At 52.2% G+C, this 24,758-nt stretch overlaps 1 protein-coding gene across 14 annotated transcripts in view; it reads left to right on the forward strand.

The window, feature by feature from the left end:
- PTPRF (protein tyrosine phosphatase receptor type F) overlaps positions 1–24,758 on the forward strand; it is a 342,933-nt gene that overhangs the window by 307,492 nt on the left and 10,683 nt on the right. For 9 of the 14 annotated variants that reach the window (XM_090146539.1, XM_090146537.1, XM_090146547.1 and 6 more), the window contains 9 exons: positions 1,365–1,618; positions 2,570–2,660; positions 4,898–5,110; positions 8,005–8,159; positions 11,266–11,381; positions 13,663–13,695; positions 15,865–15,962; positions 20,338–20,461; positions 21,685–21,860. In XM_090146539.1, coding sequence (XP_090002665.1) covers positions 1,365–1,618; positions 2,570–2,660; positions 4,898–5,110; positions 8,005–8,159; positions 11,266–11,381; positions 13,663–13,695; positions 15,865–15,962; positions 20,338–20,461; positions 21,685–21,860 — 1,260 coding nt within the window. The remainder of the gene's footprint in view (positions 1–1,364; positions 1,619–2,569; positions 2,661–4,897; positions 5,111–8,004; positions 8,160–11,265; positions 11,382–13,662; positions 13,696–15,864; positions 15,963–20,337; positions 20,462–21,684; positions 21,861–24,758) is intronic. The other 5 variants (XM_090146542.1, XM_090146544.1, XM_031600941.2 and 2 more) reach the window with 1 other exon arrangement.

A 24,758-nucleotide genomic window follows, 5' to 3' on the forward strand; every position in this document is an offset into this window, starting at 1 on the left:
AAATCCAGGGCAGAAGAAAATGGGGCTCTTTTTCTATTCCAACCTCCATCACAGCGATCTGGAGATGATCTGAAGCTTGTCCTGGGTATTGCTGTTGTAAGCTTTGAAGCACTAAGTACTGGAGCAGTGCTAATAAGCTGCCCTTGTCCCAGCAAGCTGGCAACTTTCTGCAGATTGATGCCACCTGCCGCAAAGGTGACTTGGAAGGAAAGTTCAGTCCCTCCCTTGCTGCCTGTGTCAGCCTGCACAGCAGGCTCAGCTGGCAAGAGATCTTTTCTACTTCAAGTCATTTTTCTTCCATGGAGCCATCTTCTGACTCTCAAGGCTGCTGTTGGAGAGCACATTTACTGTGTGGTCTCTGCCTGTGGCATGCAATAGCTGCCACGGTGCAACATGCTCCAGCTCTGCCCTTGCCTGTTCCTGGCATGCCGCATCTGCACCTTCTTCACCCCCCTGCCATGCTGGATGGAAGGAAGCAGTTGGTTTGTCCCAGCGGGGGCACAACCTCTGCTCCCTCTGGTTCTGAACACCTCCTTTGTCTCCATCTCCAGGCTTTGCTTGAGTTTTGGCTTTGCAGAGGCAGCAATGCACATTTTGGGGCACAGGAATTGTTCCAGCAAGAGGAAGAACAAGGTTCCCAGGGCAGTGCTTGTGGCTGCAGGGCTTTAGCCAGGGGTAGGCATGGCTGCAGCAGGGCGAGGAGAAAAAGCCCTTAGCTGAGGGCTGTGCAGGGTGGCACCGGCAGCAGTGAAAAAGCAGATCTGGTCCCCTGCCCGCAGCCAGCGCAGCGCCAGCATCTGTTGTCATGGCAACAGGGTGTCACACCTGCAGAGCTGCCATTTGGTTCAGGTCCCGATCTGTGAGCCCTGCGCGGGATCTGACAGACGTCAGCGAGGCACGTACCCCCAGGTCACCTTGCTGGGGGGTGGGAGGGTGCTCAGCGCTAACCGTTCGATCAGGCATCAGCTGAGAGACACGGGAGCACCACCAATTCAAAGCAGACAGGATTTTACACCAAAAGCATATTGCTTGTTGTAGCCTCTTGAGACAGAAAACAAAGAGCCATTCATCTCCGTGCGAGGGCAACACATAGCCATCTGAATTCCTCCCCCAAAGCAGTGCTGAAAAGCCGTGCGTGTGTGGCACGAGGCTGAGCGCCAGGCTCTGCCCCTATCGCTGCCCCATGGCTGTGAGGCACAGGGAGCACTGCTCAGCCCTCTGCTGGGGGCTGCTCTTCTTTGCCTAAAGATTGATGGCTGTTTGTGAAGCGCACAGTACCTGGACACCTCAGGGAGGGCCCACAGCCAAATTGTCATTTGTAATGCTGCTATTGGCCGCATAAGTGTGTCTTTTTCCCATTTCAGATTCTGTACAATAGCCAGAGTGTGGAGGTGGATGGCCACTCCATGAAGAAGCTCATAAGTGACCTCCAGCCGGACACGGACTATTCTTTTGTGCTCATGAACCGTGGGAACAGTGCTGGGGGACTCCAGCATCTCGTCTCCATCCGCACCGCACCTGACGTCTTGCAAAGCAAACCCATCGCCACCAACAAGTACATCCAGGAAGGAAAGTTCACACTTACCCTTCCCAAAGTGCAGGCCACTGTGCCAGTTCGGTAGGTGCTGTCTTCTGCTCAGTAGGTTCTTTGTGATAGGACAAGGGGAAATGGTTTCAAACTCAAACTATTCATGTTGAGACTGAATAGAGGAGTGGTGAAGCATTGGAACAGGTTGCCCAGAGACGTGGTGGATGCCTCATTCCTGGCAACACCCAGGGTCAAGCTGGATCGTGCTATGAGCACCTGATGGAGGTGTAGATGTCCCTGTTAATTGCAGCAGAGCTGGAGGACATGGCCTTTAAAGACTCCTTCCAACTTGAATGATTCTACTATTCTGCGAAAATAGATGGAGAGGGGAGTATCAGGGCCTGAAGATGAGGGCAAGTGCAGGATGGGCTCCTGCCAGTCTGAGGGATTTGTGACCTGGGAGTGAATTTCAGAGCAGGCTGCAGTACAGAGCCAGGCATTTACCTGTGTGAACGTGGGCTCACACTGCTGGCTCCTTCTGAGCAAATATTTACATGCAGTAAAATTAAGACAATTCTCTGACAGTTTGCCCTTGCCCTGGTGTGTATGCTCCAGATGCTACCAGCAAAAACGCAGTTGAGAATCAGGGGGAACTTTCTCTGACACTGTATATAATATCCTTTAAATAAATAATGGCTAAAGCCTCAAGGAGATTAAAAAAGCAAGTTTGTGGAAGTCTTATTCGTTACTGTGGTATCCTTGTGCTGAAGCACAATTCCCCCAGGGTTCTTGCTACAATCCGATTATATAAATGTCCTTCTTGCAGCTCCTAAACCACCCTATGGAGTACAGTCTGTAGATCTTCATTAACCTAATGAGCGCAAACAGGAGAGTTCCCCTCTCTGGTGCAGCTGGAGAGCTGGCCTCCTCCTTCCTGAGCCCTTCTGCCACTCAGAGGGCAGAGAGAGGGGCGGGTCATCTCGAGGAGGGATGCAGCACATGTTCCTCACTGCCCTGTGCTCATGCTTTCCTTCCTGCCAGGTGGTACTACATCGTGGTTGTGCCAGCAGAGCAGAGCCCCAGCAGCCCAACGGCGCGGTGGCGGACGCCTGATGAGATGGAGCTGGACCAGGTAGGAGCATGAAGCGGTGCTGCAGTAGAAGTGTCCTCCAAAACCTGCAGAGCTCCCTGCACACACTTGTTGCAGGCTGTCTGCATTCACCCACAAGTGCAGACTGCCCAGTGCAGCACACATGTGGGTGCTGGCAGAATCCCACACAAGGGCCTGTAGGCTCTTTCTTCCCCACATATATCCACCCAAAGTAATAGGGAAAATTCCAAGAAATCACACACCCAGATTCACAGAAATCACACACAGGTCTATTAGGAGAACAAAGTTGTAAGCTTTGAAGCACTCAGAAATTACAAAGTGTTAGGAGATGTAAGTCAGCCCCTGCTTATCATTAATCTTTAATTACATGATTGCAGAGTCTTTTCCATGGGGTCCCAGCTCGCTCCAGGTATGGGTGGATGTGAAGCAGAATTGTGTAATGAAGAGCCATCATTTGTAGTTCTCTTGCATCCTTTCCTTACAAAATCTCCAAAATAGCACAGGGAAGACAAGAGTAGGATGAGAAGGGGTGGTTTGGTTTTGCGCTCTAGGTAGCTGAAGACAGTTCGGAGAGCTGGTTTCTATCTCTAATCACTTTACCTAGTCCTGGGCAAACACTGTTTGCATTAGCAGTCACTGTTTTGCCTTTTTTTGGAGTCCTCAGTTTGAGATACTGAAGCCTTGCTTGGAAAGCCTGAGCATCCCCAGCTGCAGAGAAAGGTCAGTAGAACTCTGTTTGATACAGTCAGTGCAATAAAACATGCTCAGTTTTCTTTAAAAACAAAACAAGCTGATGGCTTTTCAATTTGACATTCAAAATTAGTGGACATTTTTTACATTTATGTCCTTGTGCCTCTGTTCTCTCTCTGTAAAATGAGGATAATCGCTTTCATTTCACCTCATATGGGTGTTTGGAAGATAAGATCATTAATGTTTGTGAAGCACTTGTAATATTACAGTGATCAGCACCATAGAAAAGCCCACGAGGAAATTATTAATTTTGTCTTCAGAGCTGGGTTTGAATAGTAAGCAATAAACAAAGCCTCGGGCTGCATAATGCAAAGAAAAAAACAAAATATGGCAAAGCTGCTCCTTGATTAAGCACTGTCTGTCCTGTGTATTGAATGAAGCAGGAGAGCTACAGAAAAGATGGTATGTGACCGCGTCATCAAGGATTCTAACACAGTGCATAGCTGAATTTTTTTGTACAGGTGATAATAACTCTGACATCTAATTTTTCAGGATCTAAACTTTGCAAGCCTAGCATTCCATGCAGACTTATGGTGTGTTACTTATATAGGTGGCAGTAGCATTCAGCAACATCAATCAGTGCTGGAGCCCTGTGGTTTTGTGGGGTGAGCCCATCCACAAACAGTTATGCCACAGAGAGCCTCACTGACATTCCAGCCAAGGTGCGGGAGATGTGTGTAGGGGGAAAACTCCACCATCTCTCTGCCTTTTCCCCCTGTGCTTACTTCAGCATAGCTCTTAGGAAGAAGGCAAGGGTGGATTGATGAGAGGAAAGAGTAGAGGGTGCCTTACAGGCATGCCTGTCATGCTTGGAGGGGGAGCTCAGTGGCGTGGCTTTGTGTGCACATCTCTGTCCCCAATGCTGCAATAGAACCAGCGTTCCCTATCTGCCCTGACAACACTCGTGTGTTTCATGCCTCCTCCTTCATTGTAAATTAGAATTTCTGTGCAAGGTCTGGTATTTGTTTTTATTCATTAGAAAAATATCTTTAAACATCTGAGAGTCTTTCTTAGCAGTGTAATTGAATTTTTTTGTGTTTATATCCTTTTTCATGAATTTGTGGCTGACTATGAAATTTGCCGTTTTTGCTCCAAACATGCCACGAAATCTGTTATCACTGAGTGATTTACACAAAGCTCTTCCTGCAGCACAGCAGCAGGTGAAATATGGAAGCTCTGACGGAAAGGAAAGACACAGCAAATGTCACTTTTTCCCTATACATCAGCATCAGTTGTAATTCACGTCCAACGTCCATAAAGAATTTCCTGACTTAGCGCACGTACCAACGCCTGGGCCAAAAAGCATGGCTTGGTTCCCTTGTAGACCATTGGGATGACAGGGGCTACATTGGGATGACAGGTTTCTTTGTACTGCCGTGTCCAAATCCAACCCAGTATCATTTCCCTGCCTTCCTTCCGCCCTGCTGAGCCTTACAGCCAGTAAGGTGACGGCGTCAGGCGGTGCCACGCTAGGTGAAGCTGTAGTGATGCACCTTGTTTGTCCCCAGTTGCTGGAGGCCATAAGCCAGGGCAGTCAGAGCAGGCGCCAGCGACGCCAAGCAGACAGACTCAAGCCCTACATTGCTGCCCAAGTGGACGTGCTGCCTGAGACCTTCACCCTGGGGGACGAGAAGAACTACAAGGGTTTCTACAACAAGCCCCTCTCTCAGGACCTGAGCTACCGCTGCTTCGTGCTGGCCTCGCTGGAGGATGGGGACACGGTAAGGACCTTTTGCTGGGGGCACAGGCTGGCACAGCTGCATGGGCTCAGGGTGGGTGGGGGCTGAAAGCAGCATGGTGGAGCTTTCTCCAAAGAGGAGAGAAGGAAGCTGTGTAACTGGTGTCTGTGAGCCTGGATGTCTGTGGGAGTTGACTTGATAGATGGTGTTTTTGGAGGGAAATGGCACATGTGTTTGACATAACAGATGAGAGTGGAGGGCAGTGCAAACACGCCCACTCTGTGCAGGCTTGGCTGTGGCTTGCTGAGCTGTTCCCAGAGCAGAGCTTGACATGTGGTTGGCATGGGAGAGCTTCTAATCTTCCTTTCGGTCAAGTAAGTGCCTGTGGAAAACAGCCCCATTGCAAAGTTGCCTTTGTGGCCCTTCTCTGGCCGGAATCACATCATAGGTGATAAGTGGAAGAAGTGAACCTGCCTCCATTGCCGGGCTGTCAGCAGGGCAAAGCCATGCCATGCACGTGTCTGCTGCACCCTGGGCTTCGTGCTCCTGTGCCTCACCTTGCTGGCGGCAAATGGGCCATACCTTTGTCACCAAGCACTGGGGCTGCGCTGGGGAAGGGAGTGGCTGTGCACAAAGCAGAGAGCAGCACTGGGAGACCTTGCATCAGCATCCAGCTGTAAACAGGAAGGGCAGGAGCGGCAGTGACAGCGGCTGGTGTGTAAATAATGGAAATAATAGAGACGCACGGAATCCTTTGGGCAGCTTCCAAGCTGTGGCTTTTTTCCTCAGCCTCATTTGCTTGTAATGGCTCATTAGGGCTGGTCAAGTTCTTCATTTCTCATCCAGCTCACGTGTTCCTGTGGCAAGATGTGCACACTGGTGAGGGGAGGAGAGTCACAAAGTAACAGTAAGGTAAAGCAGAGTCCTCCGGGTATGCTCTCCTGGCAGTCTCTGTTAAGAAGAGATGACCATAACCAGATGATGAACATCATCTCCTCCCTAGCACAGATCTGCCACAGCCCCCCAGTCAACTACCAGTGGGGTTTTTACTCCTAGCTGCCACCTCTCTGCATCCACCACTGCATCACACCCATTTTCATTTGAAGCCTGAGACATTCTTTCCAGGGCTGTGCACCATCTCCCTCACTCAGCTCCTCTGAAATTGCTTGCTGAGTCTCTGGCGTCAGCAGACAAGTGGAGCATCACCATTTTTCAAAGGTGGAGGAGAGGGTGATTGAAACAACACCTCTGTTTGAGCTCAGGGGCACCTGCACCTGTCAGTCTGCTGTTGGAAATGCCACTGAGATAACAGCCCTTCTGACTTCTGCTCCTGCCTTCTCTTGAAAGGAGGCATTTCCAAAAGGTCCCTGCAGAACCGTGAATCTTGTGTCCCCCCCTGCACAAAGCTTGGAGATAGACATATGTTCCCAGGGTGCAAAGAGCAGTGGGCTCCTTCTCTCTGCCCAGTGCAGCTCGATCTAGCTGGGTAGAGCCAATATGCCTTCTGTCCAGAGGAGCCCCTTGCTCCTACAGAAATAAGCCCCAGGCCTTCAGCCCCTTCCCTCACCTCTGATGGAGCATCTTCTTGTTTCTGCCATGCTCAGAGCTGCACCCTGCCCTGTTGCACCAGGGGCCAATGGGTTACTGTGGTCTCGAGCAGATTTGCTGTAGGAACAGAGCTGAACCAGGAGCCAGCGGCAATGTCAGTGACATGAAAAAAGCTGAAAAGTTACACAGTCAAAGCAGCAGCCTCCTCCTCACCCCCACAAGCCAGTGGCATTTCTGCCCACTGATAAAGCCGGGGAGAGCAGCGATGATGCTGCACCTGCATGCTGCCAGAAGGAAGGCACAGATAAGAGCATCCTCTGTACTCCACACGTGTGAAACCAGGCTGGCTGGGATCAAGGGCACCTGTGAGAGGAGATCAAATTGTACGGTTGTGTGGCTGCAGCACGCTTGATGTTCCTCTCCCATCCCCTCACATGCACACAGACAGAAGGGCATGTTTAAACTCCAACCGTAACGTGGGCGATTCATAGACCCTCAGGCACAACTCCAGTGACCAAATCTTTCTGTGGCAAGAGCAGAGCATTCCCAGCTCCCCAGCACAGGGCAGCAGGTGCTGCTCAAAAGCCACAGGCACAGAACTGAGACAGCCCTGGCCCTTGCTAATAGGGGAAAAGGATTTCTTTTTGCAGCGTTTAACCCTGCTGAGCTGAGAAGGGACAGCACAGCTCCATAAGCCTTAGCAACAGCAGCAGAACAGGCCTGGTGCAGTGTCATTGTGCTGCAGGAAGAGTTTGGGTCTCTGCTAATCCTGTCTCGCTGGTGAGGCTGGAGAGCTGGCACTTCAGGTTGTAAATCACTGGGCTGCCAGAATGCAGAAATCTCTGGAAAGGGACCTGTGAGCATGAGCCCCTTTCCAAGGTCTGTTTATCAGAGCAGAGACATCAGGAAGAAAATGTTCCTGTCATTTTGTTCCTTTAAGAAAACCGCCTAGCCCAGCAGGGGGTTTCCTAATATAGCCCTGTCCTGGAGAGATGTGTTGATATCAGCACAGCAGGTATTACAAACCACTTAGGAATCATCAGCCAGCCCCACTGTGCAATTGGTTGGGATTCAAAAGCCTGTGATTTGGCTCCGAGAGAATCCAGGGCTGGCAAGTGGCTCGTAGCTGGGCTGCTCCAGTTTGGCACCTCGGGGCCAGGTCTGCTGGCCAGAAAGTTGCTGGCACGAGGTTATCTCACACCAGGAAGAGACTGCTTCTGCAATGGGACCTCTGCTGATGCTGAGAGAGGGAGGATATGTGGTTTGAGAAGCAACACTGTTCCCTGCTAGCCAGAGGCAAGGGGAAACCTCTGTGTTTCAGGGATGTGGCTGTTGCTTTAGCCTAATGGATGCTTGCTTTTCTCTCCCTCTCCTGCGGTGCTGTTCAGAAGAGATACGCAGCCAGCCCCTACTCTGATGAGATTGTGATGGAATTGGCTTCAGCAAAGCAGCAGGACGAGCCGGAGATGCTGTGGGTGATGGGACCTGTCCTGGCTGTGATATTAATCATCATCATCGTCATCGCTATACTCCTCTTCAAAAGGTGAGATATCCTTCAGGGTGTTTGCAGGTACAGCATGAGCACTGCAGGTGGTGGCACCTTCATGACCCTGCTTCTGCCCTTCAGGTGTGGGGAGCCCAGGTAGGCAGTCCTTAGGGGTCACAGGGAGGAGAAGGGTCTCTACCCGGTACAGCAGAAAGCTGCTATACAAAGACTGCAGGACTGGATATGTGGAAGGTAATTAATATCAGCCCAAGGACACAGAGCTGCTGTGGGTTAAGGAAACCTGTAAGCAGTGGGACAAAGGAGAGCAGCATTGTCCCTTGAAGGAGCCTGATCACTCTCTGGTCTCACAGCTTGGATTTGCAGCACCAGGGACGTGCGTAGCACTGCATGCCTTCTGGAATTGCCTGCTGGAGCTCTGGCAGTGCCCCTACTGCTGTGTATTCTGACAGGGGGAACAGGATGAGAACAGGGCATGGATATGGCAGGCTGACATCAAAGTAGGAGCTCTCCTCTTGAGGCCTCTGGGTCCCGGCTGCTGTGTCCCTGCTGAAGCAGCCGCCTGCGTATGGGTAGCACAGTGGTCCTGCTACAGCTGTAGCTGTGGTGTGAGGCAATTGTCAGTCCTCGCAAGGAGCTGCAGATTGCATTTGCATGTGTTCGCATAGCCTGTTCAATTACACTAGGTCACATTTTCTATCAGCTCAGCTCCAAGGTTCTGCTCCTCCTGGACTCTCTATTTACATATGTATCTGTAGCTAGGGGAAGGGAGCCGCTTTTGTTGTCTGATTAAATGGAGCTCTGCTGTGCATGTGCAGTCAGTGCCTTTCTGTGTCAGTGATCTTCTGCTTTTTCTGTTTCTGCTCTTCCCTGGATCTAGTAAACAAGAAAGGTAGGAATCCATTTTATCTTCTTGTTTTGCTAAAATTTCAAGTCTATTTCCCTTTGTAAATATCAAGCCTGAAGCTAGTAAGGGGCATCTTTGTTTTTGGGAGCATGGGGGCATGCCAACCCTGGGGGTTTACAAAGACTTTATTTCCTCAAAGGCATCACAGGCTGACACAGGGAGATGGTTCCAGCATAAAGACTTCCCAGATTGTTTTTGCAATTAAATTAAAAATCCAGAAACTACAACAGCAGTTATATGTGTTTCATTCTATTCTCAGTCACTTCAGACTGAGAGCTGTTCTGGCAAGAGTGCAGATGCATTCCTGCGTTCTGTAATGAGGAAATGTTAAGGGAATACCAGACAATTGGAAGAAATAAAATGTTTGCTGGACTTGAAGTTGAAAAAATGGCCCCCTCCCCCTCTGCCAGAAAAGATCTGTCTGTGGGCCCCACAGATGCTGTGCCCACCTTGGCACAACCCAGAGATAAGCATCAGGAAGCAGCACAGGCCCTCTGTCCTGACACCCAGCATTCCTGTCCCAGCCAGCAGCGTGTCTGCAACCAGCACCACCCATGTACTTACAAGGATGTTGTATTATCCCACTGCTTTTTGCCATCCACCTCTTCAGAGGCATTTTCTCCTGAAGGTACTCGTGGAGCGTATTCACAATTTCAGATCTACAATGGAAGCTCAATAGTAGCAGGACATAGCTTGGGGTCTGAAGGTTTGTTCAGCAGTGGCCCTGACTAGGTTAATGAGAGAGATAAACATTCATTCTATGCTGTGCCTGTTCCCCAGCAAAGCTGGGCCACCTTGCTCGAGGGCTCAGGGACTGGCACGCAGTAGCACATGGCACATCCTGCCATGCTCCTGAGAGGAAGAACAGTGCTTTATTTATTTGCCATGTATTTTTCTCTCTTTCTAGCAAAGTGCTCAGTCCTTCAGCTCTTTTGTTTCAGTCCAGGCAGTTAAAAGGCTTCTGAGATGTTGAGAAGACTCACACTGGTGCTCCCCACTGAACAACCCCGGTGTCTGATGCAGCACAGGCTGCAGATGGAACTGCTCATGACCTGAGCTGCAGAGGGAACGCAGATTTCACTTGTGATTTATGCATTAAATTTTACCATTTTATCACTCATGCCAACCCCAGCATGCACAGCTGCCAGGGGAAGCGACAGCACCCTGTGCCTTCACTGAGCACTTCTGATGGTGCATGGCTCAGTGTGCCCCATCCAGAGCTGCAGCTGCCTCTGTGCAGAGCACGGCAACCCTCAGGATGCTTCAGATTGCTTCCCAATGGAGCAGGAGGCAGAGACTGTCTGTTGCAATGTTCTGGATGGTAAATGTGCTAGCATTTATACAGAGGAGCAGTGATGTAGCTCCCTCTTTTGCAGAAAGCATCAGGTCAGCAGAGGGGTTCACCATCAGGCAGAGCCCATTTTCAGGCTGTAGCCAGAAGACAGTCTCTGCATATTGCTGCGTGCTCAGCATCTTGGTAAGGTGTCAGGATTGGCAGAGGCTCAAAGGGACATTGCTCCCGTCCTGCTCCTACCCAACACCTGTACTGCATGGGAATATCCAGTGTATTGGTAACACAGAACGAGAAGTGGGACTTAGAGAATTGCTGGAAACCCTTTTTACAGTATTGGATTTTCCTTAGTGTTCACTTGTCCACTTTTTGATTGGATGTGTCCCTGCTTTGCCTGTGAATTCCAGTAAGAGCCTGAGGTGGTGGCATTGCTTTAGGCATAAATATAGCATGAAGAGACAACAGTGTATTTTATTGTTCCATTAATACACGCCTTGGGTGCCTTCAGCCATTCAAGACGTATATTAATGGCCCAATAAAATACACCCTGAAGAGCCTTTACACTATTATATTACAGTGTTCTATATTTAAATATGTCTAATACGTGAGGAAAAAAATTTTGATTATATCCCTCCACTACAGGAAATAGTTCCTAGAGGGAGTGCAAGGAAATGAGATCTTGACTCTGTCTGCTTTTTCTCTGGTCAGTGTTATGCAGAAGATTTCATTTCAAAGTGCCTCACTAATCAAACCTCTGCCATCACTGAAACACAACCACTGCTGTCCCATAGAAGGGAAATTGGAGGCACAGAACAGGACGTGACCTGCCCAGAGCCGCAGGGACCCTGGGATTGAGCTGGGTATCTGGGACACAGTCTCCTTTCCAGGTTGGTGATGCCACCCTCTGCCAGAGCTCACCTGCTTGTCTCCATCCTCTCTGCATACAGGAAAAGAGCACACTCCCCCTCTTCAAAAGATGAGCACTCCATTGGCCTGAAGGACTCGCTCTTGGCCCACTCTTCTGACCCAGTCGAGATGAGGCGGCTCAACTACCAGACTCCAGGTAGGGAGCAGCAAAACCCCTTGTGCCCTACCTGCCCCAATTCCCCTCTGCCAGATCCCCATACCAGAGAGGGAGTCGCAGTCCTGCTCACTTAGGGACAAAGAGCTGCCTGCAGCCCCCACTGCTGCCCAGGCACTGCTGGGACCCAGTGATGAGTACTGCTGGTTTCAGTGGCCTCTGTCCAGATGATGGTTCAAGAACAGCTGTTGCTTTCTGCATAGGACTGCTCAGTGCAGAGCATCTCCAGTTATGCCTGCACTGGCCTCTGGTGCCTCAGGCTGTAGCTGTGTGACAGCCTGCAGAGGCAACTGTACTTCCCACTGCAGAAAGGTCTCATGCTGCTGCTTTGTGTCTGTACGTTTCTGATGGCACCAAAAGCACGGTGCCTGTCATTGTCACGATCAGAGACGGGCTCACCCCAGCTCATTCAGAGCCTTTCAGAGAGCCTGAGCCACAGATGAAGTGGAGGAGGGCTTGGTTTTGTGATGGAGGGAGCAGTTCGGCAGTAAATGAGGCACAGCTCTTTTCTAACTCGCAGCTCCTCCTGGTCTGTAACCTACTTTTCTTTTCCTCCCGCTGCTCATTCATCTAAAAGCTTCGTTTAACAGGAGGGTTTTGAAGGGACCATTTCCTGATGTAAACGAGCTGTGCCTGGCAGGGAGGGGGAGCGGAGCCTTTCCTGGTGTCGCTCGCAGAGGTCTGAGCCCTGGCTGCAGCAGCACAGACCTCACCAGCATGTCCCCCTCTGTGCCACAGCAGCTGCCGGAGGAATTGCAGCTCCCAGGCAGGGCTGGTGGCAGCTCTCATGGGCAGGATGCAGCAACAGCCTGGCAGTTGCCAGCCCACCTGGCACAGTAATTGGCAGCAATGTGGACCAGCATGGGAGGAAAACACTGTAGGGAGCAAGGGGGGGATCTGCAATGGGGAGAGAACATCTCAGTGGGCAGATGGCAGGGAGAAGCAGTGACACACAGTCAGCAACAGTGTGCAGCTCCCAAAGGAGGAACGAGGTGTTGAGCAGGGCTGCTCTAGGACACCTGTGCTTGGGAACAGGTCTCTGTGTCACATCCTACAGCCCAGGGACACAAGAGCCATCTTGTTATCTGCTTGTGGTTCACTGCATGGAGGAGTGTAACAGCTTGGGCTTACAGCTGCTCCAACAAAGAGAGTGAGGTTGTGCAACGAGGGCATTCCTCGCTAGAGCTGTAGGAGGGGTCAAGAGCTGCCATTAAAAAGAAGAAGCAGTCCAGAAGATTTCTTCTTCCCCACCTGCACCTAAGCATAAGCCAGTGACACTGCCTTGTTTATTAATTTTGCAGAGCTCTCTGGAGAGAAAAAACAACCCAAAGAGTCCAATGCTCTGGAGATGCAGCAGTGCCTTGTGATGCTGCTTGCCAGCACTCCCCGCCAAGTGACAGCACCACATCCTTTCCCCCCACCCTGCGTCACTAATGAGGCTCTGCAGGGCATAAGCAGATATCATGTGGCTAGCAATAACTGCTCCAGCTCCTGACAGCCTTGTACTCGTTAACAAGGAGGCATGGAAGGCACCAAGCCCAGCGGGCCCATGTTGCCGCTCTGTCACCCGCTGGTGGCCCAGGTGGTGCTGTGTGGGTGCACTGACAAGAGGTGCTGGCTACTGGCCCAGCACACCTCAGTCCCCCTGCTGGAGTGTGCTGAGCAGGGAAACCTTGTTTAATGCATAATTAATTGGTCTGCTGTTATTAAATATTAAGCTTTCTCATTTTCATGGGTCTGACTTCAGACAGGGGTTACTTCCCCCACTGCCAGCCTGCCTATACTAACAGGGACCGACAGTACTAATGTACTGCTTAGATAAGTCCAGGGCTGTGCAGCATCCCAGTGTGCCGTGACAGAAGGCCAGGTGAGCTGCAGGAGAACTGGGGGCTCTGAGCACCAAGCAGAGGCTGCTGGGGCAGCGTGCAGCACAAACCACCCATCTGCCCTGACTGCCCGCCCTTGGGCATGAGGCTGTACATGGTGGTGTGTAATGAGAAGTGTGGCTCTCTGCATCAGGTGGAGGACTCTGTGCCTGCTCCCCTGCACATCCCTCCATGCCGTTTGTGCATCGGTACTGGGGCACAGCACTGGCCAGAGCTAAAGGGGCAGGCAGCCCTATGCAGGAGGGAGGCTTGGTGCTGTGCAGGTGCTGCTTTCTTTTGCATCCTTCACTTCTTTGTCTTTCCATTTCTGAACCTCTGCGATGATGACTTAAAGGCTAATGGGATTTCTGTTCTTGCCCCATTTCTTTTCTTTACAGGTGCCAGTGTCCCCAGTTGCCCGAATATCTCAAGTTAGTTTTAACTACTGTATTTCTCTTTTGACACCTTTTGCTTTTTCTTTCCCTTTCTTTCTCGTCTCTGTAATTTTTGTTTCAATGTCATGAAGGTCACCCTCACTCACTGTAGAACAGCAGTGATTCCACTCTGGGACATGATGCGTGGCTCCTGGCAGCACGGCACAGTGCGGCACAAGGGGAGGCCCTGGTGCTGAGCTGCCAGGAGGCTCCTGCAGCCCTTAGCCTGCTCCCTGGGCTCCACTGGGTGCCAGGCCTGTGTGGGAACAGCTGGGCTGCAGAAGGTGGCCAGCTAGAAAGTCCCATTGGCCAAATGGAAGGGTACTCCCATCCCCCTGCACACTCTTCTGCTTTTTCCCCTGTAGCCTTAGCCGTAAGGTTAGGAGGAACAGACACCAAGGGTATTCCAGCAGGTTGCATGCAGTAATACCAGATTATGGGCCTAACTGCCCCTTTATTTCCGCTTTGTGTTGTGAGCTTCAAGTTCACTCTAAAGCAACTATAAAATCATCTGCTTCCGGCTGCTTAAATCCGCACATGAAAGTGGGAGAGGTGGCACTGTGTGACCTCTCAGCCCTCCCAGCCTGGCAGAGAGCTGGACCTCCTGCTGCCAGAATCATTGGAAGAGCATGTAGAAGTCCTGGTGGTGTGCACAAGTCCCCACCAATGCCTTCAGATTACTCTGTGCTATATGTGGCTCTTGTTCCACATGCAGCATAATGGGATACTGTCTACCTCTTCCTCCTCTTCTGTGGTGCAGTACCTGCTGTGCTTCATATATGAACACACAGGGATGACTACAAGCTGTAGTTGTATTTCTTCTTCCAGCCCCACACTTCTGCCCTGCTCCCATGCCCTTCTCCTTGCCCACCCATAACAATTCTGTGCTGTGAAGGCTGCTACTGATCTGCAGCCTCTGTGCTCTGGCAGCAGTAGCAGGGTGTGCAAAAACCAGAGCATGAGATCCCAGTTGGCAAAGTGGCAAGCAGGGAACCATCTGCAGGAGAACCTCAGCACAAGGCAAAGAGGAACTCTTCCTTCCCCGTGTCTGTGTGCTCTCAGTCCAGCCATGGACCTTCACTGTCAAGTAGTAGAAGGACAAATGTGCTGGATCGGGTCTTGCCTTTGTGCGGCAGTGGCAGGTGCCTTTGGCAGAGGTGTTGGGAGCCCTGCTGTGCAGCGGCTATGGTGTAATATGTGGTGACACTTCCATGTTATCACCTAATGGCTTGTCACCGCTGTGTAAAATGCACATGCCCAGCCCAGGGACTGCTCCATCACCTCGGCGGCCCATCGCTGCCATCTGCGGCAACATTCAGGCTCCAGAGCAATCAAGAAGCTCCTGGCCATGCTCCAGCCTGTCTCCCTGGGTGTGAATCAACAGCTTCAGCCTATTAATAATCGTTATTACCCATGTGGGGTTTCTGGGAAACCCACAGAGCCGCCAACAGAGTCACGAGCCTTGGGATCTGGATGAGCTAGGTTTTGGATGAGGTGTTTCGCAGCCACGTTCCTGCCAGTTCAGCATCTCAGCTGCAGGGAAAGATGTCGTGATGATTGGGCTCTGAATCCATCCACCCAGAGCTGAGCTCTGAGACCTGTGGGATCCCTGACCAGGGGACCCCACTCTGTTCCATGGGGTCATTCCCATCTTCCCCAGCTCCCCATACAGCTCTGTCCACCCAGAAGCTGTGCTCATTCATTCTCAGGGAATTCTCATGCCGCAGGGCTGGTGAGATTTTTAGGCTGGTGTTATGGTTAGGAGTAAGCAGGAGGATGAGCCTCAACCCTTGGCGGTGGCAGTGCCAGAGGACCCTGCGTCCAGCTCCAGCCCATCTGGGAGCCCAGGAATCACACTGACAGCATCTCCTTGGCCGTTCCCACCGCTCGGCTGCTCTGGGTGCCCAGTGCTGTACTGTCCGAGCATGCTCACCCAGTCATGCCCATTCTGCACATCACCTTTCTTTTTGTTTCACTGAACCGTGTGCTCAGAGCGCGTGCCGCATGATCTCGCCGACCTCCCATCCATCCCGCCCAGCGCTTCACATGGTCACACGTGTCCGCCTCGCACCCACCCGTCGGGTTTGCTGTGCTGTGGTCCCCTTGCCCATAGTGCTGAGCTGTAACCATTCCTTCTCCTCCCCTCCCTTTTTGTTGCACCTGCAGGCATGCGTGACCACCCGCCCATCCCTGTGACTGACCTCGCCGACAACATTGACCGGCTGAAGGCCAACGATGGCCTCAAGTTCTCCCAAGAGTACGAGGTGAGCACGGCAGAGCAGCGCTGGCTGGGGCTGTGCTCAGACCCCCAGCAGAGAGGGCTGGGGAGCTGCCAGCAAGCCCTGCCAGCCCCGAGCAGTGGGAACGTGCTGTGAGCAGTCAGAGCGTGGCTTGGGCAGGGAAAGGGCTGAATGCACTGCAACCTGCCCTGCTTCTGATGTGGTTGTGGCTGTAGGAGTGAATGGAGTTGGTGTCCATGTGATTACATGCAGGACCCTCTTGAGCAGTACAGGGCTTACAAATAAATCCTCCGCTGGTGTTAAGGAGGACATAAATTTGGGAAGTGGCCTTTGCAGGTGTTAATACTTCTGTTGGAATCATGATCTGCCTGTGCCTGTGGCTGCCCCTTCCCACTGAATACCTGCACTGATTGATGAGATGATATCAGAACATTTGCCCACGAGGTAAGATTAGATATGCCAGGAAAGGTAATGCAGATCTCTGTGCTGAGAAGGAGAGGAACGAATTCGACCTGGTTCAGAGGGTGAGCTGCATATATCTGAGGCAGGCGTAGAGCTCGTGTTTGCTTCAAGGTGCTGAGGGGGGACTTTGCTGTCCCTTTGCATTTTGGTCCAGATTGGAGCTGAGCATCCAGTGGTGGCAGCTCAGTGTCACAGCTTGGGATGCCAAGGTGTGCAGACATACCAGTCCTTGAGCCTTCAGCTGGGAGTGCAGCAGAAGGGTTAAGCCAGGCTGTGCCTTTGCCATGCAGTAGGGATGCAGCAGCACCCAGGCACTCCCGGCCCCATGCTGGCTCGGCATCGCTGGGAGCCTGCAGCATAATGCTGAGCTGTGGGAGCTGTTTTGGAAAAAAATGAGCATTACGAAAATTCTCTGAGCTGTTTTCATGAGCCGCTCTCTTCTCATTTCTCTTTCTTTAGAGTATCATGGCTGGTTGAGAGCACCAATCAGTTGTACTTTTCATGTTGAAGCAGCTATTAAGTAGCTGATTGTTGCATGTAATTTTTTTTCCCCTGGATTCTGCTGCGTTTGACTCCTCATCAGCTAGAAATTACACTGAACATGACAGGCTCATAGGGTGTTTGACACTGGGGTGGGCCCAGAGCAAGAATGGTTACCCCTCATTGGCATGTGGGCATCAGAACAGTCATTTCCCATTCGAGATATCTGCAAAAGAAACTTGGAGTGGGTTTGCAGAGCCCAGTTATCACCTGGGAGGAGTCCCGTGCAGTGAGTCTGCTGTCATCTTGTCCCTGTGTTTGGCACAGCGACAGCTGCCCTTGGGGCCGTGCTGGGAGGGCTGCAGGGTGGGATGAGTGCCGGGAGATCTGCAGCAGGGATATGGAGATAGCAGAGCTGGGAGGGAGGCTGTGCTTAAGAGGCTGTGCTGGACCCACTGCTCCTGTGGTGCTACTGGAGGGGCTCAGCTGCAGAGCTGGTGGGAGGGTGTCCACATGTACCAGTGGACGGTTGGACTGGATAAGTTTGGAGGTCTTTTCCAACCTTGGTGATTCTGTGATTTTGTGACCAGGAGGTATTTCATTTTTAGTGTACAGTGAGAGCTGCAGTGAATTTACAGTGCGGGATTAATGGAATTAAATAAGGAGAAGGGAGATCAAGGCTGTTAATTATTTATCGGCAGCCATGGCAGTGCTGTGGCTGTGTTGGAGCTCCTCCTGTGGGCCACTTTCCCATGCTGCAGCCTGGGGATGTGGGCAGGATCCTGCCCTGGGTTGGAGGAAGCCTGCAGTGGTGCAAACACACCTGCAGCAGCCGAGGACATTGCATTTCCTACCCCTGCAGCCCCAGCAAGAGGCAGCATCCCCTGCCCAGAGAGCAGTGCTGGAGTCCCCGGGGTTGGTGAGCCCCAGGGTGCTGCTGCAGGGCTCTGAGGGCAGCTGGGCAGCTGCACACAGTGAGTTTAATGGGCTACTTGGGAAGTGGCCTGGCAGGCACGCAGCGCTCACGTTCCGGTAATGGGAATAATAAGGCTGAAGCGCTGCCAGAGATTGATTCGGGAGCGCATTATGTCCTCATTTGAGACGTAGCATGGATTGACAGCGGTCAATGCCTGTGCTAATGCGGTTGATTTCACTGGAGGCCATGAAGCACTAACAGCCTGCCCCAGCCGTGCCCCTGAGCAGCAGCGTGGGCTGCAGAGCAGCACAGGTCCACAGCCAGTGGTGGCCAATGGTAGCCAAGCTGTCCCTACCCCATGGCGCTGCCCATGTCTGCAGCTGAGGGGCTCTGTGCATGGAGGGGTTCCAGAGCTGCACTGAGGAAGAAGGGGCAACTCGCCCACAGCGCAAGGAAGCTGAGAGGCAAACTGGCACCCAGGAACATTTTCTAGGCATTTGTAAAGTGCTCTCGAGTCTATCGAGGAAAGAGCCTTTTTCCATTCCCATTTCAATGGCCTGGCTCCGTCTTTACGTTGATGGCAGGAGCAGCAGGGATCCCTGAGCTGCTTCAGAGAGATTGCTCCTTGCACTTCCATGCTGGGAAGGAGGAGTTTTACTAATTGGGCTTTTTCTTAATTTGCACTTGATGTCTTACAACATCTCCCCTGTCACTTTAAAGCAAAGCAAAACTAAAAGTCGTGGTGCTTTTAAGTTTGCTCCTGGCTCATTTCCTTCCAGTTTCCCAGCCGTTCTGCTTTCTAGGAAGGATGAGTCAAAAGCATTACTCTGATCAAGTTTGGGATGAAGCAGTGATTCCTGCGAGCCCAAGAAAGGAGCTGGGCAGCTTCCCAGTGCCAGGCGGGTGTGGAACAAGGGGGGAACAGGGCAGTGCTGCTGTGAATTGGGACCGCAGAGCATCACCTTGTGATGGGACAGGGCTTGCCAGCACCACTCTGTCACTTCAGCCCTGCTCTAAGCAGCCCATCATCCTCCTGTTTATTTACTCATTTGTTCACTTTAAAGGGCGAAACAGGTGTACATTAATTCATCACCAGAGTTTAAATTAAATCATTTTACTTCTAAATGAGTCACTAATTTGCAGGAGTATTTAATTAGACCCTCTTTGCACTCAGGTGCTGTATTACTTCTGACTTTCTCACCTGTTTGCCCTCTGAAGAGGCTGATGATGATTACACCATTTCAGCACATCCTCGTTGCACATCAAAGCAATTAACCCTAATGGCAATGCCTTGGTGCTGCTCCTCAACTCTAGGAGCTCTGGCCTCCCCCAGGAACAAACCCTTTCCACCACCCCACAGGACGCACGCTTGTTGGGCAAAGCATGCTGCACCCAGCGCTCGGGGAGCCCCGCAGCCTTTTGGCACTGAATTGAATACTGAGTGAGAGCAACTGCAAAACGAAATGCCACAGAGCTGTGGCCCTGAGGCTCCTGAGCTGGGGCAGGGGGCCTTGCAGGGCCATGGCAGTGGGCTTACAGCTGCATGCCAGCTCACTACCACCATCCCTGCCACGGTGCTGCCGAGCCCTGCTGCTGCTGCTGCTGCCTGCTTATTACGCTAATAATAGAAAATTACAGGCTTGCAGTTTGGAAATGTCTATTTACATCCTACATTTCCCAAACTACCTATTAGCGTGGCTGTGATGTCACATCCTCCCATGCGTTTCCGTTGGTGCAGGGCTCTCCTGTTGAGGGGCAGGACAGTGGCCTGGGGACGGGTGACCACGGCCAGGCCTGGTGCTGGATGTGCAAAAGTGCTGCTGGGGCTGTCGGGCCATGGAGGAGCCAGGACAGGTGCCCAGGTGTGGGCACACCAGGAGAAGTGTTGGGTGTCAGTGGGGTTGGGGTGCGTGCTTTCCACGTGGCATGTGGGACTTAAGGAAGGATTTATAACTGCATCTCTTCTCCGGGTTTATAGCTCCTTGTCACTCTATTAACTCAAATGGGAGATGTTTACATTGCATAAGTAGCTGGAGCAGTGAATAGTAACCTATCAATTTTCATGACTATTCCCTGGCATAAGCTCACAGGCTCTGTTGCAGGACACTAATACCCAGAGCTCCTGGGGCACAAGATACCCAGGGGTCACTGTATTTCAGCAGACTGCAGTTCAAGATCTAATAAAACCGCTGGGTCAAGAACTGCACAGTCAGATCTCTGTGGAGCCCTGGCATGAGACCAAATTTCTGCTGATGGGTCGATCTGGAGGAAAGGAGGAGCACACCACGAGGGGAGTGGTGGAGGCATATCCACAGCCATCGAGGGCTGCTATGCATGCAGTCCCTGGAGATGAGTCCCACTGGGGACTGCACTTTGGTGTGGTTATCAGTCTGGCTTGGACGTCCCAGGAAGCTGTGTCTGTTCTGGGGGTGATGTGCAGGAAAATGCAAGTGCCCTGGGAAAACAGTGTGCTGCAGCATCCCATCCCACTTCGCTGTAACCACTGCTGCCTCCATCCCTTCCTCCCTCCTCTCTCCACAGTCCATAGATCCTGGGCAGCAGTTCACCTGGGAGAACTCCAACCTGGAAGTGAACAAACCGAAAAACCGCTATGCAAACGTAATCGCCTACGATCACTCCCGTGTCATCCTGACCTCCATCGATGGTAAGAGTGACTCCAAGGCAGACATCTCGGCATGTGGCTGAGCCTGGCAATAGCAGGGGGCCATCACTTGTTCTGGCTTTGCATACAGGTGGCCCTGCAGTCTCCAGCATCCTTTTTCTTGGGATGGAAGTGGCTTTTCTAATGCTAATGCACCACTGATCCTCTAGGGGAGCAGGGGGGGATCCAATTGGTCCCACACAGCAGGACCTTTGAGCAGCAGTGATGTAGAGGCTTGGCGCAGGGATCACAGGCAAACCCCTCAGTTAGGCAGCTGTGGGATGGGAACATGGGGAATTCTCATTGCCAGCATGATATTGTTCCTGTTGGTGGTGGCTGCCCTCCTGGGAGCCATGTTGAAGAGCCCTGCCAGATCCCAGCCCTGTGAGGGGCTGTGCTCCAGCTGCTGCCGTTTGTCCCATAGCCTTTGTTCTGCCAGAGGCTGTCAGGACCTGCAAGAAAACACTGCCCTGGACAAAGGGGTGAATGGGAGCACCCCCAGCTTTGTTTCCTACCTCTAATGAAATGCAGATGCACTCTCCTTTTGGGACAAGAAGATTCCTGCTGCTTTTTCTCCCCACAGCCCATGCTGAGCAGGTTTGGGACATACAGCTCCAGGCCCTTGCTTTGCTGTATTCATTTTAGCAACTGGTTTTTGCATTTTAAAAGCCTTTACAAGAAAGTCCTTTCCTCGAGGTGATGGAGGCAGGGCAAGGGCTGGAGCAGCCTCCACCAGTGGGCAACCGGCGGAGGCCTGACCCTGAGGAGGAGTCGGGTGGTGGAGGAAGGCCTCTGGTTCTGGGGTGCTGCTGTAGGAGAGGCAGGAGGACATCCCTTGCTAGCAGCCTCAATGCTAAAAGGTGCTGCAGCACCGTAGCAAATAGCTGGTGAATTTAAGACAATTATTTCAATCAGTTGCTTGGGGCCAAACGAGCTCCTTAATATTCCTGCCTGTGAACTTCCCTTTGTGTGCAGCTGGCAGCTGTCTCTCTGCTTTGGTACTGCCTGATTGTTGCATTAATGTGGTAGTTGCAAGGGGTTCTTCTTTGTTCAGGCACCATCCCTGTCCTTTGCAGGGAGAGATTCTGGCATCACCCTGTAACAGAACCTTGTTCAGAGCCCAGTGAATGAGCCAGCCTCTTTCCCTTTTCACAGGACCCAGCAGAATGATAGGCACAGGGTCACACTCTGTCTCTGAAGTAACACTTTGCCTTCTTCCTCCTCAGGGGTCCCAGGCAGTGATTACATCAATGCCAATTACATCGATGGCTATCGGAAGCAGAACGCCTACATCGCAACGCAGGGACCTCTGCCTGAAACCCTCAGTGACTTCTGGAGAATGGTGTGGGAGCAGAGAACAGCAACAATCGTCATGATGACCAGGCTGGAGGAGAAGTCCAGGGTACAGTGTGCGCTTCCTCTATATTCTGGTGTGGGCAGGAGAGAAGGATGGAGCAATGTACAGCCCAGGAAGCGCAGGTCCCCCAGCACCACCGGCCATAAGTGCCCTGTGAGCATCTCGTGGTGGGGCGGAAGGGTGGCAGACCCTCCTGTCACCATGCTGTTCGATAGCCTTGCCTGCATGTCTGCATGTGCACCCACCCCTTCCCTGCCCACATCACAAAGAGGAAAGCTGTGCCATGGGGAGTGCTGACAGTCCCAGGAGCTGGGAGCGGCGTTGGGCAGGCGGTGTTGGCAGCATCCCGCAGACTGGCAGGTTCCTGGCGATGCAGGGGAGCAGCTGACGGGATCTCATTGCAACGAGAAAGCTAATTTGTGCCTTGTCCAGTGACAATATGTGTAAATGCCGGGCTTGTGCTGCCAATATTAGATATTCTGATGTAATAAATGCAAAGCTGCCTGCAGACCATGGGGAGGGTGCGAGGCAGAGGGGAAGGAGCGGAACAGAGCTCTCACTGCAGACGGGGCTCACGACAGAATCCTTGTTCAGCCCTGAGGCTGGAGTTGATAAGCTGTGACCAGAGAGCTCCCACACCCCGATGCACCCTTTGGGCACAGTCTGCCCGAGCAAGAGGCAGCTCCTCTTGTTCCAAATTGTAAAAATTTTAGTGGTGAGCATTTGTGCTTGCAGAATATTTTAGCGTTGCCATGCCAACGGCAGGAGAAGGGGCTGTGTGCACAAGCTATGAAGCATTGGCTATTTTTAGCCCAATAAGATCCTTCTTGAGAAGCAGAAGCTGTCAAGTTTGGGTTCACTAGAAACTTTTGCCCGCATGCTCTCCTCCATTTCAAAGCTTCAGCGCCGAATTGCTCACAGGGGTGTCCCAGCCCACGCTGGCTGTGAGGAAGCAGCTGGAGCAACAGATCACCATGGCAAAACAGATCTGCTTTTCCTGTCTGTACAAAAATAGGCTTTGTTCACAGGCTTCCCCAGCTCAGCAGATGCCCTGCAGCCTCCAGGGGAAAGCAGCACTCCTTGGACAGGAGCTGCCTCCGAGTGGTCTAGCTTGGCTGTGTGCTGCCCCAGCAGGGAGGGGAACACACCAGGCACTGAGCTCAGTGGGGTCTGAAGGTGCAGATGGCCGCTCCCTGCAGCACAGGTCATACAGGGACTTGTTTTGTGTAGTAGCATTTCAGTGGTGGAGCATATGTTTGAAGTGAGAGGAAAACCCTTGTAGGTTGCCAAGCAAATCTGTGCCCGGAGTCCTGACTTACTCAGCTTCTGGGCTGCTTGGTTAAGGGAAGGCACTCCAAGGTGCGTGTTTCTCTGAGATAACGGGTTCCCTGTGACCCCACAGGCACTTCTCTTTGCCTGACACGTCTGTGCTACTGAGCTGTGCATTATCTCCCCCCAGCACACTCCCATCGTGTCATCCCATAATTACCTCCTGCAGTGCTGGTTTCTGTCCCGGTCGTGGTGCGTGCAGCAGGGACAGGCTCTGGTGGCAGGACGTGGTCCCATTGTGGGCAGGGGGTGACCGGAGCCCTGGTGGAGTCTGCAGGCTGCCTGCATGGCTGGGTGTGCTGCCAGGGGGCTTTGCTCCAGGCATGGTCACCTCATGACCTTACCCACGGATGACCTTCCTTGCAAGTCTCAGGCACAGGGCTGTCCTCAGCCATGGGACCATGTGGCGAGGTACCCTCAGCACTGCTGCCTGCAGATAAGCTGCCCGGCACCAGCACCAGCTTTGCAGCCCTGTGGGGGTGACGCTGCTTTAAAGGGCTCCCAAGCTGCAGGGGAGAAAAAAATCTTTAAAGAGCTTCAGCTTTTATGGTCTGCAATTTCAGCTGGCTTGATGGTCCAAATCATCCTCCCTTTTTCATGTTTTCACAAAGCGGGAAGCACATAAAGGATAGAAATGGCTGAATTGTGCAATTTAGCTACCTTCAAAGCTTTACAATCAGTTTCAGAATCATTCAGTGGCAGTTCAGAAACACACATCGTAGATTAGCTCTCCTGGAGCTGTGAGCACGGCGTGTCCCAGCCGGGGCGTGCTGCACGAGAGCAGTATTAAAGCAGGGCTCCTCCGACCCTGGGCTATCCCCAGAAGCACAGCAGAGCAGATGGAGGGGAGATCTCCTGTCCCAGCACCGAGTGCATCCCTGGGGTGCAGCCCCTTCTGGTGCTTTGTCTCCAGGCAGGGAGATCCAGGGCAGGAGGCCACGGGCAGTGATGCCAGCTGGAGCTCACCAGACCAAGAGCTGAGAGGTGCCCGGCTGTTCTCGGGTACAGGGCATCAAAGGGGAGGACCAGGAACCACTCAGCAAAGCCGCAATAAGTGGCTGTTCAGGATATTACTGTGCTCCTTAAGTTAATGAGAAGCAAGTGCTGCCAGAAGAAAACATCTCTTATCTGCTTTAGTGCCACAGCGCATCGGCTTCAGCATAAAATTTACAGAGCTTGAAAATGGGGCATAAACATTATGGGTAAATTTGGCAGAAAATGTGACTGACTCTTATCTGGTCATGAATAAATAATTTTCAATTACCAGCCCAGGCGCTGCTATTATCCCTAGCAGGGAAGTCCTCTGAAGTTTGTTTTGTGCTCGAGCACACGTGGTGTGGAGCATGTGGGTAGCAGGAGGAGACCGCCGTCCTCGTGGTGCGGGTCAGGCATGGGAATGTGCTGTGCCACTCACCTGCAGCATCCCCTGCACACCACATTGAGGGACAGGCTGGCACAGTGCTCGCAGGTTGCTGCTCTGTCCCCAGGCTGGGAGAGGGACTCTCAGGTGGCTGAATAGCAGAGTGTGCCAGCACCCATGGGACAGTCTTGGGACAGGCACTTCTGCCAGGGCAGGGCACCCTGAGAGCTACCCCAAGAGTGAGGGTAGATGTG

The sequence above is a fragment of the Phasianus colchicus genome, chromosome 9, assembly GCF_987193195.1.
Source record: "Phasianus colchicus chromosome 9, bPhaCol1.hap1.1, whole genome shotgun sequence".
In the NCBI taxonomy this organism is placed as follows: Eukaryota; Metazoa; Chordata; class Aves; order Galliformes; family Phasianidae; genus Phasianus; species Phasianus colchicus.